At 43.8% G+C, this 19,608-nt stretch overlaps 1 protein-coding gene across 9 annotated transcripts in view; it reads left to right on the plus strand.

Annotated features, from left to right (window-relative positions):
- Positions 1–19,608, plus strand: part of cntn1b (contactin 1b) — a 750,295-nt gene that overhangs the window by 660,421 nt on the left and 70,266 nt on the right. For all 9 annotated transcript variants that reach the window (XM_072552560.1, XM_072552558.1, XM_072552559.1 and 6 more), the window contains 2 exons: positions 1,050–1,162; positions 10,915–11,074. In XM_072552560.1, the coding sequence (XP_072408661.1) occupies positions 1,050–1,162; positions 10,915–11,074 (273 nt within the window). The remainder of the gene's footprint in view (positions 1–1,049; positions 1,163–10,914; positions 11,075–19,608) is intronic.

A 19,608-nucleotide genomic window follows, 5' to 3' on the forward strand; every position in this document is an offset into this window, starting at 1 on the left:
AACCAACAGTCAAGTACACCACCCAGTACAAAGCAGTCCATTTGATTGGCCCCACATCCACTCGCTCCACTACTGATGCTCAATCGCAGCATTATCAACCTGTGTTTTAATGTTAAAACCAAATCTGCAACATTATATGCATCTGTTTCAATAAAGGACGACCTTGTTGAATTTTTAAAAAAAACAAACAAAATATGATCTGTCAAGCCAGATTTCAGTCTGGAATCTGACTTGTCCAGGAATCACATCAGCTTGAATCAAACACTTCATTTTCTGGTTCGAATCACGGCCAATGGTGGAATTTGAATGTAATTCAAAAAAATTGGAATTAAGGAGCTGAATGATGACCATGAATCCATTGCCAATTGTTGGAAAAAATGGAAATGGTTCATTGACGTCCTCGAGGGAAGGAATCTGCCATCCTTCCCTGCTCAGGCCTACATGTGACTCCAGACCCACAGCAATGTGGCTGACTCTTAACTGCCCCCTGGGCAATTGGGGATGGGCAATAAATGTTGGCCTATCCAGGTTCTCCCCCATCCTGTTAATGAATTAAAAATAAAACACAAATTAGTGTCATGGTCTAATTGCTCAGTATGTACTGGCAAAAGTTTACTCTGAACCAAAATGTCTCCTGCATGTGTGCGCAATTCCAGTTGCCATTTTGGAATGGTAAATGTAATTGTTATTCCCAGCTAATGGGCACAAGTCAAACTTTCTGAAAGTCTAATTCTAACAAATCTAGTTTTCACCCTCCGAATTTACAGCGCATCCATCTCCTGGTAGTTTATATTTGTTGTAATGGATTAAATTTTACAGAACACATATTGATTTTTCTAAACAGAGTTAAAAATTTTCCAAATATTCCTATTGCTGTCCCATCAGTTTTTAAGTTGCACATATTGGCATGTTAAAGTACTCTTAATTCAAAATGTAATTGAAAATATCTTGGAGAAAGTGCACTCCTGTTGTGGCCGTTGCTTATCCCTTTGAAATATAACTTGTCCTTTGTGCGCCACTGATCTGAGTTTCATTGAATTACTTTCCAGCTCCCAGTAAACCTCCAAAAATAATCGACACCGCGATGGTTGGTACCTATTTCAAGATTTCCTGGGAAGCAGTCACACCTTTGGACAATGAGTCGAATGTGGAGGGCTACAAGGTATGTAATGAGTTTTTTAAAAAGTGCACCAAAAGTGAATCAAATGGTTGAAACTTCATTATCTCCTATCCACTGTTTAGTTTTTTTTGATTAAGATTCTCATTGGGGCAAATCATTGAGCGAAAGTTCACCACGTTGGATTGTATGCTTTCATTTGTCTCCTTTGTCAGCCACAGTTCAGCTTCACAGCCAGAAAACTTCTGAGTGGGGCATGTCATTTATAAAATACGTTAATTCCCATGCCACACTTTCGTTATACCACCCCTTGAAGATCAGGACCTGGGAGCAACACAGGCACCAATTTCAATTGTCCACTCATATACCCTCCTACCTTGGGTGATGGTTGAAGCTCCTCTTTTGCACAGAACGAAATGAAAGGGAGTGGAAAAAATTGTTACATTTTATCATGGTTGATTTGACAGGAAGCAAAACCAAATGTTCAAGTAATCACTATCCTGAAATATACACCTCTGTACATCCTTACTCCCACATCTCCTGTCCTGGAGGTACAGCCTGCTGCTAGGTTGACCTGCTGGAGTCTACTTCAGGTGATGGCTGAGGAACATTGAATACACTCTTAAATCACTGATCTCATCACGCTGCTTGTGAACCCAAGTTCACAATAAATGACCCGCAGCTCAGTGCACCTCCTTATTCCGCAGATATTTCTAAAACGTGACACAGCCTGATCTTCCCAACGGTACACGGAGCACGAGATGCGGTTGTGTCGGGATTGCTTATCAAAACCAAACGTAATGAAAATTATTTCATTCTGATTGTTTTTCAAGTGATTTCACAAAGCAACATCAGAGAATTAACTGAGTATTAGTCAGTAGTGATGGAATGTCTAGGGATTCATTAATTATGCACGGATTATTGAGAGGAAGTGAAGTCGGGTTTTCAGTCCTTGTAAAATAAAAACTCCATACTCTGCTGAATACTGTCCAGTTCAACTAGAGAATTCCTTCCTTCCTCATTCTCTCCAGGGCCCTCCTGTAATTTAAAACCCCTTCTGGCTTCTTCATTTTATTGTCTCTGACTTAATATCTTTGATTTAATTCCACCCATCCGTCCAGTTCCTTCAGTCTTTAAGTCCTTCAGTCCTATTACATTTGTAGGGTTTGAATACCTTGCAGCGTTCCACTCTGCCTCTCATCTGTGTTGAGTTAGCCGATCTCAGCAGGGGTAATCGTGGGGGTGGTTACAAATGGGTCTCAATGTCCCTGGGGTAGGCAAGGGGAAAACATCAGTCAGGGGCTCTCGTTTCCAGATACGAGCTGAGATCCTCTTGCAGGCTTGGGGGCCCTCCCACAGTCTAATGGGGTGCCAACAAGCTTGTACACCAAAGAATGGCCGATCTGAGAAGGAACTGGAAGGCTGCCCGGTTCCATGAAACCATAATCTCTTTGATGTTTCCAGGTTTTAGGAGGGGGGGGCGTGCTCCTGACCTCTTGGAACTTAGTACAAAGGAGAGCTATGAGTAAGATATGTGGCCAAATGGAATAACTTTGGCCTTGGCCTTGGCTACGTGGGAGTTTTCTTCCCCTCCGTTCTCCTCCTTATCCTACTGCTCGGCTGCCTTCCCAGTTGACTTCGTAGAAGAATCGAGATTTGCTGTTGTTTATCCCGCCGATTCCCACAGCCACAGTGAGGTAGATGACTGCTGAGGGGCAATTGTTTTACATAGAGAGTGGTTCATGTGTGGAATGAGTGGTTAGCACTGCTGCCTCACAGCGCCAGGGACTCGGGTTCAATTCCCACCTTGGGCAACTGTCTGTGAGGAGTTTGCACATTCTCTCCGTGTCTGTGTGGGTTTCCTCCGGGTGCTCCGGTTTCCTCCCATAGTCCAAAGATGTGCAGTTCAGGTGAATTGGCCATGCTAAATTGCCCATAGTGTTAGGTGCATTAGTCAGGGGTGAATGTAGGGGAACGGTCTGTGTGGGTTGCTCTTCGGAGGGTCGGTGTGGACTTGTTGGGCCGAAGGGCTTGTTTCCACACTGTAGGGAATCTAATCTAGTCTAAAAAGTAGTGGATGCGGGTACAGTTATCACGTTTAAAAGGCATTTGGATAAGAACGTGAATGAGAAATGTTTGGAGGGAAATGAGCCGAGCGCAGACTGGTTTGACTGAACTGTCTGTTTCCATGCTGCATGACTCTATGCGTTGATAAAGCCCAACTGTGAGAATGGCTCGGACCGCATACTTCAGGCAGTGGCTCCACCTACCACACACATAGAGCTGATTCTGCTGAAAACTCATGCATTGTTTCCACTGCGAACATGTGGAGCACAAAATGACAACAACCTGCATTTAACATTGTAAAAAACCCAAGGCCCGCTATGGCAGTATTATGAAGCAAAATTTGACTGCAAGATACAAAGGTCAGATGACAGAAGGTTGGAAAGGAGGGAAATTTTAAGGGAGGAATGGGAGGCAAGAAGGTGGAGAGCTTTGGGAGCAAGGTTCGGAGCTTGGGGCCAAGAGAACTAAAGGCACAGCCCCCACCAACAGTGGTGAAATTTACATTGAATTGCTCAGAGGCTAGAATTGGGCATGTCATGGAATAACTTGGAAGAAGACTCTGTGGATGCAAGGCCAGGATACTACTGTGAAACAATTATGAGAATCTTAAAGTCAAATTGTTGCTTAACAAGTCAGTGCATACCAGGGTGGTAGGTGAACAGTAATGTATACAAAGAAGGGCACTGGTAGCAGAGGTGTGCAGTACCTCTGGGAGAATGGGGTAGACCAACCAGGAGAGCAGTGAAATAGTCAAGTCCAGAGGGAATTAGATTGAAGATTTCAGCAGTGAAAGACCTGAGGCAGGGGCACTGTTGTAGAGGGGAAATAGGTGATCTTAACCTCAGTATGGAAAAATGATTGGAAGTTCATCTCAGGGTCAGGTATGACACCAAGATATCCCACAGTTTAGTTCAGTCTCAGACATTTGCCCTGGAGTGCAATGGAGTCGGCAACTATTTTGTATGTTTAGAGTCTCACTCTGTTTAGTGTCTCGAAATAATGTTGCTGGGGTCCATGAACCATACTGCAAGATGCCTTCACTTACAAGGAGAAAGTGAGGACTGCAGATGCTAGAGATCAGAGTCAAAAAGTGTGGTGCTGGATGACGAGTTCATGCTCGAAACATCAACTCTGCTGCTCCTAGGATGCTGCCTGACCAGCTGTGCTTTTCCAGCACCACACATTTTGGATTTTAATTCACAACCTTATCTATACACAATAACTTCATAGTAGATTAGAACTTTGGCTCCCTTCTCTCCTTCCTCTATCTCCCTCTGTCTGACTTTTAATCATGTGACTGACATAATTGCTACATCATGAAGTTAATCTCATTCCCATGCAGTTGTGAGGGTATATAGATAATAGCTGGGGTCAAAGACAATGACTCGTCTCCCTATAATATTGGGTCTGGGGAAATACCTGTTCGTCTGGTGCTGGATATTGGATAAGCAATTGGATAATTCAGTAACAGTGAAGGAGTCAAGAGAGATAGTGTTGAGGTGTCATCAGAGGACATTTGTAAACTAACACATCTTGATGTTTGTGTGCAGTGTTGTCATGGGCAGCACATAGTTCAGAACTAAGGGCCAAGGACACTGGAGGTAATAGTGCTACAACTAGAAGAGAAACCAGTGCTCGGGCAAAAAGCTTGCAACATTAGATCGGGTCAAGAGTTGTTCCTCTTTTAGAGGAGAGAAAAGATGGCAACAGATTTGAAGGAGTGAGAACACCTCAAGGAAGAAAACCATCAGTAGCATCCGTTGCCATGGGGACCAGGAGAGGAAGTCCGTTAATCAACAGAAGCCTGGACTCAGGGAAGCCATGAGGGGCAAAAGAGAAACTAGAGAAATAAGCAAATTCAGAGAGTTTCAGTTTAAGTTGGACTTGGTAAACTAAAGGAAATGAGGGAATATAACAACCAGTGACAAATAATTCCTCAAGCACCTCTTACCTATTGATGTAGGTGATACTGGGAACCAGATGATGGATTGCAGGCAAAGAAAGTAAACCCAAGTCAGAATGAGAACATGGAACAATGTCTTGCTCAAAGTAGGTTTCAAAGTTAAAAGCAAATTACTGCGGATGCTGGAATCTGTAACCAAAAGAGAAAATGCTGGAAAATCTCAGCAGGTCGGGCAGCATCTGTAGGGAGAGAAAAGAGCTGACGTTTCGAGTCTGACTGACCCTTTGTCAAAATTTCCAGCATTTTCTCTTTAGGTTTCAAAGTTATTTGGCTCTCATTAAAATTAATGTCATGAAACCAAACGGCAGTGAATTGGAGTCAGAAAGGCAGGGTTTGATTACAGGTTGAAAATTAAGTCTTTTTTTTTAAGGGAAAACGATTATATTGTGGAAAGAAATTCGGTGCTGTCCTTGAGCTGGCCTGGACACACCCAGGGTCTGGTGAACAAGCTGCCTTTATCCATATTCTTGGAGCCTGATCAGCTCCAGTCAACTCCACTCATTCATCGCTCCCCTGAAGTTGTAAAAACGTGTTTCATTTTCCAACTCTCCAAGTCACCAAATCAAAGTGCACTTAAGAAGAACTTCGGATTTATAAATGACTTCCATGTCCTCAAAGACTCTGTATTTCAGAGCCATGAATGCAATGTCAGGAATAAATGCAGCCAGATCTTTCCGAGGAACATCATCCAAACAGCAGTGAGGATAAGCTGTGCAGGTCCTGTTGACTGCGGGACAAACCTTACCAAAGATACCCAGAAACCTCCCCTGTTTTTCTGTGAATTGACAATAAAAGATATTCGATTCTATGCTAAAATATTTTACTCGAGAGGGCAGACGTGAGCTTTAAGCTGTTTCTTCCCAAGGGTGACACCTTCCACAGTGCAACATCCCAATATCAGAAACTGGGGTGGACTCAAGGCTCTGGAGTGACGCCATTGATTGGATGAAATCCCAACATCACATCGTACAACTGACTGATGAGATGTGAGGATCTCAAGTTTGGGCACCACTGATCCAGTCAACACTCGGGTTGTTTAATAATGAAGAAATAAGTGCGAAGTCACGAGGGAGACCCGAGAGGAATATAATTGAAAGGACAGACATCTGGATTGCAGCAAAGATACCTTTTTGCGACCTTTTTCTAACGCAAAGTGTCTCAACTTGCTCCAGATGTCTTTGGAGGTGATTTTGGTGACTTCCTCCATTTACTAGAGGATGTTACCACATTGTCACAGAAGTAGGTGTCCCGTGAGCTGAAAGGATACAAGAACTACACAGGCTACAGCGGCTATGCCTCTGGCTCTGCAGGATAACCAGGAGATGGCATAGAGAAGCTCTGGAGAGGACAAAACCTGTGCCAACTGCTTTGTCAAGCTGAAGCCTGTTCCCACCCAATCACTGACAATGCAGGAGACTGCCTGCCAGACCAGCCCAGACTGCCAACATCTGAGTCTACTTGGTCCATTCAGCACCTTCCTTTACATTGACCCATTGCTGTCTTCATCTGAGCCCTCTGCAGCAAGACTTTTCTGCCACATTTTGTCTGGTGAGCTGGCAAACAGCCGCCCTTTACCATTGGTGTGATTATAAACCAATTGGAGGGTGGTTATTCTGTTAGCATTGACATTTGCTGATGTGTGCTGGTGTTCCACACTCCTCTTCAACACACCAGCCACTCTGGGCAATGTGCACTGACTCTGTATTCTCTTCAATTGAACTATTGAGATCAGCCCCAGTCAGGTCACTGAGCGTGCTTCATACTGTGAACCAGCCGCTGCAGCAACATGACTACACCACTCTGGTTGTGTCAGGAAGCAGTCGGGTACCACCTTTCACAATTCTATGTCTGTGCTGCATTCCCTTCTCGAAACTCCAAATGAGTTCCCACACAACAACAACACTAACTATGTAAACCTTTCCAATTTCGGCAAATAAGATTCTGTCATCTTCCTTTCTCTGACCTGGGAGTCTAACCAGAGCCCAGCCCTTAACCCCCACCCCCACCCCCCCCACCTCCCCTATTCCCCACTCCTCCACCTCACTTGCAAATATTGGGCCCCCTCACAAATATCAGAATGTCCCAGTGGGCTCCCTATAAATATTGATATATTAGCAGGGCTGCCCTCACGTAACCTCCATTGGATGGTGTTGAATATTCAAAGCACAATAATACTCTTTTTGCAGAAAATGTTTTTTATTAGCTTGAGACAGCTGAAATAATACACACTCAAGCATACAGAATTGTGAATTCTGACAAGATTTCCCTTGTGGAACACTGTATCACTGTGGCAGAAAGAAGGGCAGGGATCTGATGTGCACAATGCCTCACTATCAGCACCCTTCAACCACCAAACTACCCATCATCTCCACCCCCACCCCCATACCCACACACACAAACGCACCCAGTACATTATGATTCTGTCATGTTTATAAACCTCACTTTATCATCATTAATATTGGACAATGTATCCAATTACCATCTGCCAAGTGGAATGGAAGAGAATTGTTTTATCTTTGTCAAACACAGTAGTCGATTCATCTACAGAGTCGGCAAATCTGATTTCCTATGATTAAAAATCCATCAGCTGGCTGTTGAACAGGAGTTTGTTTACAGGATTTACAGACCCCCTCGTTGTGGCTTTGAAATTTTGTCAATACATCTGTGATGCAGCTTAATGTTATATGGTCAGAATTTATTGATTCGACTCCATAATTACCCTCCATAATGCCAGAGGTTTTCACCATAACAGGCGTCAAGGGGGTGAGACACATGTATTCTATCACTTCAAACTCTTTCAGAAAGCTTATTGTGCACTAGACACTGTAGCCCAACAGTTCAGCCATTGAATTCCAAGGGAATTTGTTCTTTATTGACTTCTGCATGTAAATGCAAAGTTGAAAATTGACCAGTGGAAACCCTTGGTGAATAAATAGCTGAAGAATAAAAATCACAATCTGCTGGATTACATAATATTTTGGAAAGCCCTGCTGAAGTGAATGAGTTCATAGTTACACCGTCTTCTTGTCTGTAGCACCCTAGGTTCCAAAGATTAAGTAGCCTTATTTCTTTCAAAAGTCAATTAAGTGCACATAAACAATGAAGGATTGTTCAATATTAACTATTAGGTTATGTTCTCCAGAATTTTCACAGTTACAAATAGAACTTCACTGAAACCTTCTTTCCTTTATTATGGTTGAAGTAAATATTACAAAAAGCCATTGGCAGTATTTTTGATGATAAGTGATTAGCCCCAAATTGCTCCCTCAATCTGTATTACAGGCAAAGCTGCTTGTTACTTCTTTCTGTGTTTAGCATCTTGACAGACTGAACATCCTTTTCTTCTTTCATGGATGTGGGCATCATTTACTTGGCCACTACTCACTGTCCATCTCTAATTGCCACTGAAAAACATTAGACACGTGTTGAACCAGAACTGTGTAAGTAGTGTAGGTACTGTCACAATGCTGTCACAAAGGAGTCCCAGGATTGTGACCCAGCAGTGATGAAGGATTAGGCATTTGTTTCCAAGTCAGGATGGTGTTTGACTTGGAGGGGAGCTTGCAGGAAATGGTGTGTCTTACTACCTTGTACTTCTAGTTGGTGAAGGTAATGGGCTTGAAACATTGCTGTCAAAGGATCATTGTTGCATTACTGCAGTGCAGCTTGTATATGGCAGACACAATTGTCACTGGACACTAGTGGTGAAGGAAATGAAAATTTGAAGTGGGCTGTCAATCAAGTGGGCTGTCGATCTGCTTTGTCCTGGATGATGCCAAGCTTTTTGAATGATTTTGGAGCTGCATTAATGCAAGAATTTTGGGAGTATTCCACTTTGCTGATATGCCAGGAGGAATGTGTAATAATCAGCCCTACAACTCCACCAGTTACCCCGATCATGTAAATGTGTTCCGACAGTCACCAAAATGACCGATTGATTCTGCTAACATCAAGAAGAATCAATTCACCAGCCTTCTTTAATTAACTGAAAATAATCTGTTAATTATAGCATGGATCACATTCTTAAAACAAATGGCAAACACTGCTGTTAGTGTCAAGATTAGAGTGGTGCTGGAAAAGCACAGCAGGTCAGGCAGCATCCGAGGAGCAGGGAAATCGATGGTTCGGTCAAGTGCCCTTCAACATTCCTGATGTGCTTTTCCAGCACCATTCTAATCTTGCCTCTAATCTCCAGTATCTGCAGTACCCACTTCTGCCAAACACTGTTGAAATCTGAACTGTAATCCAGAGTTTTAGCTATATCCCCTTAATCCCAAACACGAACACACACAAAACACCAAATGGCAAGAGGCTCTGTGGAGATTTGTTTTTAATATCAACAAGGGCGAAAGGGAAAAAGAAGCCTTGTTGGCCACAACTTCAAATCTAAGTATAGAATATGAATGCAGGCAACTCAAACCTTGCTCAAAGATGTTTCCTTTAAGAAGCATTGTAAAGAGAAAGAGATGTGGAGGTTTTTGTAGGAAATTCCAGAACCGATGCAGCTGAAAACGTCCTTTACAGTGAGGTAATAAAATGGGCATGCAAAAAAGACCATCTCACAGTCGCAATGGAGGAGGTGAGAGTTGGTAGCCAGGGAATGGAGACATCAAAGACAATGGCTTGTACTTTCGCAATTTCCCAATGCAGCCAATACTAAGTGCCAGACATGATGCGCAACAAAACAGAGCAGCAGTGGTGAGGTAGACAGGACTGCTGTCAATGCACAGTTGGAAAATGAAATTACATTTTTAGTTGGTGACAGCTCAGAGTCTCCAATGGTAACATTGCTGGAACAGTCATTGCAGTCATTACGGTGATTCATTGACAACCACAGTGGACCTCCGCCAGGTGGATCTCATAGAATATGAGTTCCCTGATTGGGGCTGTTCAACTGGTCCTATCAGAGAGCCCTGGCTGACAGATATAATCAAGAGAGTCAGAGGTTCTGCTCACTCTGTAAGCTGGCTCTGAGGGAGCCAGATCAATGTCAAGGACTATGCACATGTAAAAATAAAGGGGATTTGGTGATGGGGTTCCAGCTTCTGTGGAGTTATTTCAGGTTGAACTGGGTAGACAGTCTTGGGACCATGCACAGGAACCATGATAAAGAATGCTGACAGGTTTAGGATAACGAGAAGAGTTAATTTTCCAGTTACAGTGAATGTCACTTTTGATTTTAATAAAGACATCCGAATGCTGTATCAGGGAGAGAAACCTGAAATTAAGTGTTTCAAAGTGGAGTAAGGGAAAAGATGGACACGGAGGTGATAACATGTTCAAAGAAAGAGCAGTTTGCAAGAGGAAAAGGAAATTGTGGATGATTTAGTAGTTTGCAAAGGCAGAGGAGTTAAACTTACGGTTTCTTGATTAGAAGGTGATGACAGCTTTGAAGTCAAGGTAGCCAGCATGAAGCAGAGGGGATTGTTTGCAATATCAGTGAACGTGGGGGTGTTACAGAAATATGTTAGATGGTCAGCGATCGTGGGAACCGGGCCAAGGGAACAGAAGATGGGTCTGATGAACAATAGGAATTGGAAAAAGGCATGAAAGGGCAGAGTTAGACATGAAATTAGAAGAGAACTCTCATCAACATGAAAGAGTCAGTGAGCAGGAACAACTAACAATCCATGAGATTGTCAGCAAATAGCAGCCAGCTGAGAGATACCATGTAAATCTGATGAGAAACACAAACACAGACTGCCAGGTACCTCATACATTTTTGTAATCATTACACGTTATATGAAGTTTGATTTTGTGCTTTCAGGTGCTTTACAGAAGAGCTGGCACAGTGAACAGTACGCTGTTACAAACAGTCCGACAAAACATAGATATACCAATTCACGATGAGGGAGACTACATTGTGGAAATACGGGCGTACGGTGAAGGAGGAGATGGAGCAGTGAATTCGGTCAAAATTTCTAAAGGTAAGTTGATGGATGTACCTTTCTGTTGAGGTTGAGTGTACTGAGACCCTGGGAAGTGGCTGATTGATAAGGGAGGGGCGAGACCCTCATTCCCAAGCACAGGAAGGGCGACTTTCTGCCAATCCAAAGTAAATTATTTTGGGGAAGAAAACTCCAGTTTCCTCATCAGAACCTCCAAAAATACAGTGGTGTTTGCAACATAAATCTTACTGGGTGTTCACACAAGTGTTGCTTGTTCTTTGCAGGTAAGTTTTCTTCCAAACTTCTAACCATGACTGTCCTCCAGTTTCAGTCAATTTTGCCTTGTCCTGCTTTCATGACTTCTCCTTGATAAAGTGCACCATGTGGTATTGTATATGGTAACATATATTTCCAGTAAGTCGACCAAAGAGTCCCAGCTTCTGAGTTCTCATGATGCAGTCCACTTGTCTGAAACTGGAGCTTCACTTTATGGTTCTTTTCTACAGTATCTTCAGAGATTGCATCTTGCTCGGGCTTGTGATACTGCGCTACTGGAATTAAATGGATTTTCAAAGTGTGTGTCCACATACAATCCCTGTGGATGGTGCCCTCACACCGTTCCTGAGTGGTCTGTGTCCAATCAACATTCCTATCGAATGCGTTAGCCTTTTACCTGGTAAAACTCAACTCCTTTTCAAAAACAGCATATTGGCTCAGTTATTTTGCTCTCCGGGTTTTCTCTAAAGTGGTGGCAAGAATTGACGTCAATTTGCTATGTCTGCGGCAAGCCATTTTACAGGCAAAATCCCAGAGTGCTTGGACAGCGGAATCCAATCCAATACAAATGTTCCTTTCCAGTTACACACTGTACAAACCCCGGTGTTGAGACGCTGTTTGTTCTTGAATTTGTTTTTATTGTACCTGTTGAAAGTGCGAAAACTATGTGAAAAATGCCAGGGTAATTTTGTTTTTCCAGAAATGTGTCAAAGTTTCCCTTCAGTTTTAAGACTGTGAGATAAAGGCGTTCTTTGCCTGCTTTTACACAACTGTCTGAGCCTTTCAGAACCATTCTTTGTGGCTCTTTTGCAAAACTGTGCAATAGTGTTTCCTCAGGATCTGCAAGAGAATCTAATTATTTCCAGCTGCTGTGTAATATCCATCATCCCAGTAGGTATGGCATCAGTCCGCACTATTCACACTTTACTTATATTCCACATTAATATTGTAACACTTGACCTCCAGCTATAGGCAAGTGTTCATGTTTTACTTGAAGTCTTGCATCGTAACACTGAATAGAATGGAAAATCAAGATTCAAACCCACTCCATATGTTGTAAACTGTGAGCAGGTCTGATGTTGATGAAGTGCAGTTCTTTCAGGAATCTTTAAAAGGTACGCTCCTGAGTCAATTGTCAGCATCGATCATGCAAAGGTGTATACTATGTAACAGAAACAAAATTTTTGGAGGGGTGCTCACACATGCTGCGTTGTGAGTTTATCCAATGAGTGAGTTGTGTGAAGCTATTTTGGTTGATCCAGGAGCAGGCGGCAAATGGGTGCCAACATGGTCCCCAGAAATTTTGGATTTACCAGAATCTTGCACGAATCATCCATTCTGATAATTATTCAGCCAGCTCACTGCTGGAAATGTGTCTGGACATTGTTTGAGAGAGAATCGGTCCCTGCTGCAGCCTATAGTTGGACAAGCAAGTTGGACAAGTCTGTAGCTGATCTTGGCAAGAGCTGAATAGCCATTGCTTGACTGAGCCACCAAGAGGTAATTGTGTCCTGTGAAAAATCCACCCCAGGCAACCCCCTGTGGAAAGCAAGGTGCAAATTGGAACAGGGCAGACATACCCACTCCATGGCTGGGATTTTTCCATTTTCTGACTTAAGAGGATTTCTAGAAGCTGAACCTAGCAGTCTACTGAGGTAAGGAAGCCTGCCGAACCTTCTGAGGATTAAGGAGCCAGTTGGCTTCCATTGGGCTTTCTGTCAGAGTTCAGATCCTGGAGCCGGTTGTCCCACCTGAAGATCTGGTCAGTCAGAGGCCACAGCTCCAGAGCTGGGCAACAGAGGTCTAGGCTGCTGCCAAGGCACCATCCCCCTGGACCCCTTGGATGGAAGAGCACTGCCAGGAGAGGTAGGTCACGTTTGAGGGGGAACAGTGGGCGGAGTTTTGGAGTTATTGATCATGGAGTACAGTGGGGGACTGGCTAGGGCGGGAGGTTGTTCAAAAGTGAGGGGATTGGTGTGGGGTGCTCTCGAGAGTCATCCGTCTACTTGTGGTCCAGTATCTCATCTTGCACTTATTACTGCAGATCACAGGAACTTCAAAATCTTTGGCTGATACTGTCAATGTGCTTTCATCTGATATGTTAGATCATGTGCTGCATACAGTCCATATTTACAGATCTGTTTAATGATTTGACAGAGAACAGTTTGCCTGACTCAGTCACCATCTCATCATGGCCCTAACAATACATGCAGTATAAAACAGTGCAAAATCTGTATTGTGGCAAAAAAAACACTATCTTACACCATTGGAGATACACTGTCACAGTGACAAGCACAAGCATCAAAGACAACGACTCTGAGTTGTCACATGGGTGCCTCCGAGCTACTTGTATCCTGTGAATGAGAGACAATGATACACCTAACAGCATCTGCTTGAGAAGCAGTTGGATATTGTCATGAAGAGACGGGGAAGACGGTTTTCGGAGTTCAAGAGTATTGATGAGGCACCGTAATTCAGACCTATCTTTTTATCCTAACCCATGACTCAACTCATTTTGAAAGCTTACTGCATTAACCTGTATAAATCTTGCTCAGAGTTGTTCTCTTTGTTTGTGGAGCTTGGTATTCCCTTTGATTTTTTGCTATTTTGCTATCAATATCAATTTTCGAGTGGCCAAGTTACAACTTTAAGAGCACTGAAGGAAAACACAAGGCATAACCACCTTTTGCACCTTTTGACTGACTCTTGTTGAATATGACCTCCTCAGTTTAGTTGGGTGGTAAATGTATAGGTGAGATAAACTTTGCTTTTATATAGAAATAAGCCAACAACATTCAGAATAGTTGATTTAATCGCTCTTTAATCTGATGGGAAAATTGAGGGCCAGTTTTTCCATAACGGTCATGTTTATAAGATGAACTGTAACTGACCGAAAATCAGCCACATTTGTGCAGTCAGATGCATTGCTTTAGTGTAAAGGCATCTTGAGTATTCACTAGCCAGGACATGAATGACAAAATTACCTTAGTTTTCAAGTCAGATAGTGGTGCACTGTCTTCCACAAATGTCAGCCTTTACTCAGTTAGTAGCTCTGTTGCCTCTGAGTCAGGAGGTCATGCATACTCTGGAGAGCAGCAAATCCGTGTCATTCCCAATGCAACACCGAGGAAGTAAATTGTTTAAGTTGCTTTGGAATGTCCCAGGTCATATAAAGTACAATATAATTGTATATCTTCCTCAGTTCTTTACACTTTACACTCAATGATGTGTAATTTAGCTAAACCAATACTGTGCGCATTTGAATGGTCACTGATCTCAGACATGTGAGACTTGTGCCAATGAAGTAAGAGAAGTAGACAGGCAGGAGGCTGGAAGAACACAGCAAGCCAGGCAGCATCAGGAGGTACAAAAGTCGACGTTTCGGGTGTAACCCTTCTTCAGGACTGGGGGTGGGTCTGTGGGGAGCTGCAGATAAAGGGGGAGGCAGGGGGCAGGGTGATGAAGTGGGGATAAGTGAAGACAGGTGGAGGGTACGATATGGTTGGTCAATGGGAGGAATGAATCCGGTTGGTGGCACCCCTACCACTCCCGAACCACTCCCTTTCCGGCATGACCATCGTCGGCCTCCTCCAGCGCCAATTGGTGGAACAACATCTTATCTTCTGCTTGGTCACCCTACACCCCGAAGGACTCAACACTGAGTTGTCCAATTTCAAATAACCTCTTTCCCCATCCCTGACTCCTTTCCCAGCCCCTCCCCTCCCTTCCGCTGCTCCCTGCCACCAACAGGATTCATTCCTCCCATTGGCCAACCAGAACGTACCCTCCACCTGCCTTCACCTATCCCCACTTCACCACCCTGCCCCACCACCCCCTTTATCTGCAGCTCCCCCTACACCCACCCCCAGTCCTGAAGAAGGGTTATACCCGAAACATCGACTTCTTCACCTCCTGATGCTGCCTAACCTGTTGTGTTCTTCCTGTCTACTGTGGATTCAAGCATCTGCAGTTTTTTTGTCTCCAATGAAATAAGAAAATCCATGCAATCAGCGACTGATGCCACCTCTTCCTTTTATGACTGTGGACTTATAAACTCTCAGCACCAGAATCAGTGTTAGACAATTCCATGTGTTTAACCTGGGTGGAGGATTGCCCTCAAGTTTAGAATAGAATCACGTGAATCAAATTAACCCTCAAAATGGATCAGTCCATTTTTACCCTGATCTCCAGTGTGTCTTCCACTGCCTCCTTATTAAACGAGTCCTCTGTGCACTTTGTTCAAAGGCCACTGCCTCACAGATTTCAGCTGTGTAATATATTTTCTGAATTAATTTCTCGAGTTCACAAACTTTTTAAATAAAAAACTTCCAAGTTGAATTTTCCAAGTTGAATGTTTCGAAGATTTTCCCAGCAGTTCGTCTTTTAAGTATGATCAGTCAAGAAAGTGGCCAATAGGTTTATCTAGAGTGACCAGAAGATCCTGAATTGGTCAGAATCGATCAGTTTTTAAAACCTGACCAAGAGCTGATTTGATCCGTTACTTTCCAGCTACTTAGAAAGGAAAATATTTTGTAAATAAAAGTGACATCATTTTGGAACAGAGTGTTTGCATTCAACTTACAGGCGAGGTGTGGTGGTCTCGTAGTCTTATGTGCAATGAATTTGTAACAGATTTTTTTTGCATGGTTCAAGTGTTTTTCAGATATCTTCAGACACCAATACCTGTGGCTTGTGGGTGTGGCTGCATGTTGCATTCTGGCTGATGTTTTTGCACATCTCATTCAACGGTCATTTAAACCTTGTCACTGGGGGGTATCCTGGCTTGAGGATTATGAGTGCATTAATGATTATACTCTAAGTTAGTCATTAGAAACTCTAGGAATTTTTGAAACTTCGAATTATTTGGCACAGAGGTGGGTGTGAAATTTTGCACCACTAGCAAATGTGCTGGGGGCTCCTTGCATCATTCCACCAACGAGTCTCCCAGAGGTAGGGTTGGGTCGAGGAGGTCTCCCTGTCCACAAGCAGGGAGGAGCCAATTCAATGAAATGAATGGGTTGTTAATGTCAATGAAGAGGCATTTCCCAGACAGTCTCTCTCCCTAGCACTCAGCAACCCCCCCCCAGCCAGGCTTCAGGATCTAGGCAATCTTTGAAGCCTTTGAACAGGATGGCACAGTGGCTCAGTGGTTAGCATTACTGCCCCACAGTACCAGGGACCCAGGTTCACTGCCAGCCTCAGGCGACTATCTGTGTGGAGTTTGCATGTTTTTTTTAGATTAGATTAGATTATTTACAGTGTGGAAACAGGCCCTTCGGCCCAACAAGTCCACACCGCACCCGCCGAAGCGCAACCCACCCATACATCTATACCTGACGTAACACTACGGGCAATTTAGCATGGCCAATTCACCTGACCTGCACATCTTTGGAGTGTGGGAGGAAACCAGAGCACCCGGAGGAAACCCACGCAGACACGGGGAGAATGTGCAAACTCCACACAGAGAGTCGCCTGAGGCGGGAATTGAACCCGGATCTCGGGCGCTGTGAGGCAGCAGTGCTAACCACTGTGCCACTGTGCCGCCCAAATGGTTTCTTCCAAGTGCTCTGGTTTCCGCCCCATGTCCAAAGATGTGCAGGTTAGGTGGATTGGCCATGCTAAATCGCCCACTGTGTTCAGGGGTTTGCAGTCTAGGTGGATTAGCCATGGGAAATGTAGAGTTACAAGGATGGGGTAGGTCTGGGTGGGATGCTTTTCAGAGGGTCACTGCAGTCCCAGTAGGTCAAATGGCCTTTTTCTGCACTGTAGGGTCTGGATGATTCAATCTGTGTGGCCTATCTGGGTGGTCCCAGGCCAAAACCTATGGCCTTTTTTAAAAATCTAGATGTCCTAAATGTTGTTGAGACAGAAACTCATGATGGAAGCATTGTCTCTGTCTCTTACACACACACACACACACAGCTGAAACAACAATCTTCAACTCTTCCAAGCTGGAAAACCTCCAACTTCAGGAGCAAAAGCAACAGGGACCACACCCTCTAACCACTACTCGTTCACTTGAGGCAAAATCACAGCTAGTGACTGTTCCCCACAGTGCACAGGGTCAGGATCTCTCGACATTAGGATCCAACCCAGAAAGTGAAACCTACAAGTAACAATGAAGTGTAGTTAGGCAGGGTCATTTTCTGATTATGGGCAGGCAATAGACAATTTCTCCTCAGAATAACATTGAATTGACAATAGGCCCATAACTTTTCTATCATATTCTGGGACTTGAACCCAGGTCAAGTGTAGGGACACTACCACTGTGCCACAAGGGGTCCCTTAGTAGGTAGGCTCTCATATTTTTCTTTAACCTATTTTTCTAATCGACTTGTTCAGATAGGTTATTTGCACACAGTGAAGTCCCAAATGCAACGATCTAATAGTATTTGGATAATTTATTTTTAACAGTGTTGATTGAGCGATAAAGTGCTCGCAGAACTGGAAATCCTGGGGATGATAACCCCGCACTTCTACAGATAGTCCCTCTGCCTGAGAGGGAGGGTAGATAGAGCCTTATTGAGCGGTCACAACCAAACGACTCATTGGAGTGTAAGCCCAAATCCACCATTTAAATCTCTGGTGCAATGCTTTGAACCAGGACTATTCAGACTGAGAGATGAGAGTTAATCACAGCTCAAAGAGGTAAAACTTTCACAGTAAAAGACTACCTACTAAGGGCACTGTTGTGGTGCAGTGGTAGTGCCCCTGCCCCTGAATTCAGAGAAGCTAGGGTTCAAGTCCTACCTGCTCCAGGGGTGTGCAATAACATATCTGAACAGGTTGATTAGAAAAACAGGTTAAAGAAAAATATCAAAGGTGAATTACTAAGGGCTCTCTTGTGGCACAGTGATAATGTCCCTACCTCTGGCCCAGGTTCAAATCCCACCTGCTTCAGAGGTGTGAGATAGCGTTGATTAGAAAGTAAATTACATGTTAAAAACACTGCCTACCAAAGGTGATCATTTGCTTTTTGACTATAGTGCAGTGCGGAGTCTGACTCCTTTGGCACTTCTGTCCCGGTCCATGTCTGGTATTATGTGGTAGCGGCAGTAACATTGACCTCTTGAGCCCTTCATTGTGAATGGGAAAGAACAGGAAGAGAACTAAGACACGCAAACTCTATCTTTGATTCATAACTCCACCTGGGTAATTTACATAAATGCTTTGGATGCGAGCATAAGAGGTACAGTTAGTAAGTTTGCAGATGACACCAAAATTGGAGGTGTAGTGGACAGCGAAGAGGTTTACCTCAGATTATAACAGGATCTGGACCAGATGGGCCAATGGGCTAAGAAATGACAGATGGAGTTTAATTCAGATAAATGCGAGGTGCTGCATTTTGAGAAAAATCTTAGCAGGACTTATACACTTAATGGTAAAGTCCTAGGGAGTGTTGCTGAACAAAGAGACCTTGGAGTGCAGGTTCATAGCTCCTTGAAAGTGGAGTCGCAGGTAGATAGGATAGTGAAGAAGGCGTTTGGTATGCTTTCCTTTATTGGTCAGAGTATACAGTACAGGAGTTGGCAGGTCATGTTGCGGCTATACAGGACATTAGTTAGGCCACTGTTGGAATATTGCATGCAATTCTGGTCTCCTTCCTATCGGAAAGATGTTGTGAAACTTGAAAGGGTTCAGAAAAGATTAACAAGGATGTTGCCAGGGTTGGAGGATTTGCGCTATAGGGATAGGCTGAACAGGCTGGGGCTGTTTTCCCTGGAGCGTCGGAGGCTGAGGGGTGACCTTATAGGGGTTAACAAAATTATGAGGGGCATGGATAGGATAAATAGACAAAGTTTTTTCCCTGGGGTCGGGGAGTCCAGAACTAGAGGGCATATGTTTATGGTGAGAGGGGAAAGATATAAAAGAGACCTAAGAGGCAACGTTTTCACGCAGAGAGTGGTGCGTGTATGGAATGAGCTGCCAGAGGATGTGTTGGAGGCTGGTACAATTGCGACATTTAAGAGGCATTTGGATGAGTAAATGAAGAGGAAGGGTTTGGAGGTCTATGGGCCAGGTGCTGGCAGGTGGGACTAGATTGGGTTGGGATGTCTGGTCGGCATGGACAGGTTAGACCGAAGGGTCTCTTTCCATGCTGTACATCTCTATGACTCTTTGGGTCTACAAACTGTTTCAGCTTACTTGAAGCTGGCCTCCAGCATTCCTCCTCTTCACCATCACCATGACGACTGAATTTTCCATTGTACCTCTGCGAAGAAAAATGATATCATTCTTAATGAATTCGACATAAGCATTACATCAGCAACTCTTGGTCTTTTCCCACCACTCTCAAA

This window comes from Chiloscyllium punctatum, chromosome 32, assembly GCF_047496795.1.
Source record: "Chiloscyllium punctatum isolate Juve2018m chromosome 32, sChiPun1.3, whole genome shotgun sequence".
In the NCBI taxonomy this organism is placed as follows: Eukaryota; Metazoa; Chordata; class Chondrichthyes; order Orectolobiformes; family Hemiscylliidae; genus Chiloscyllium; species Chiloscyllium punctatum.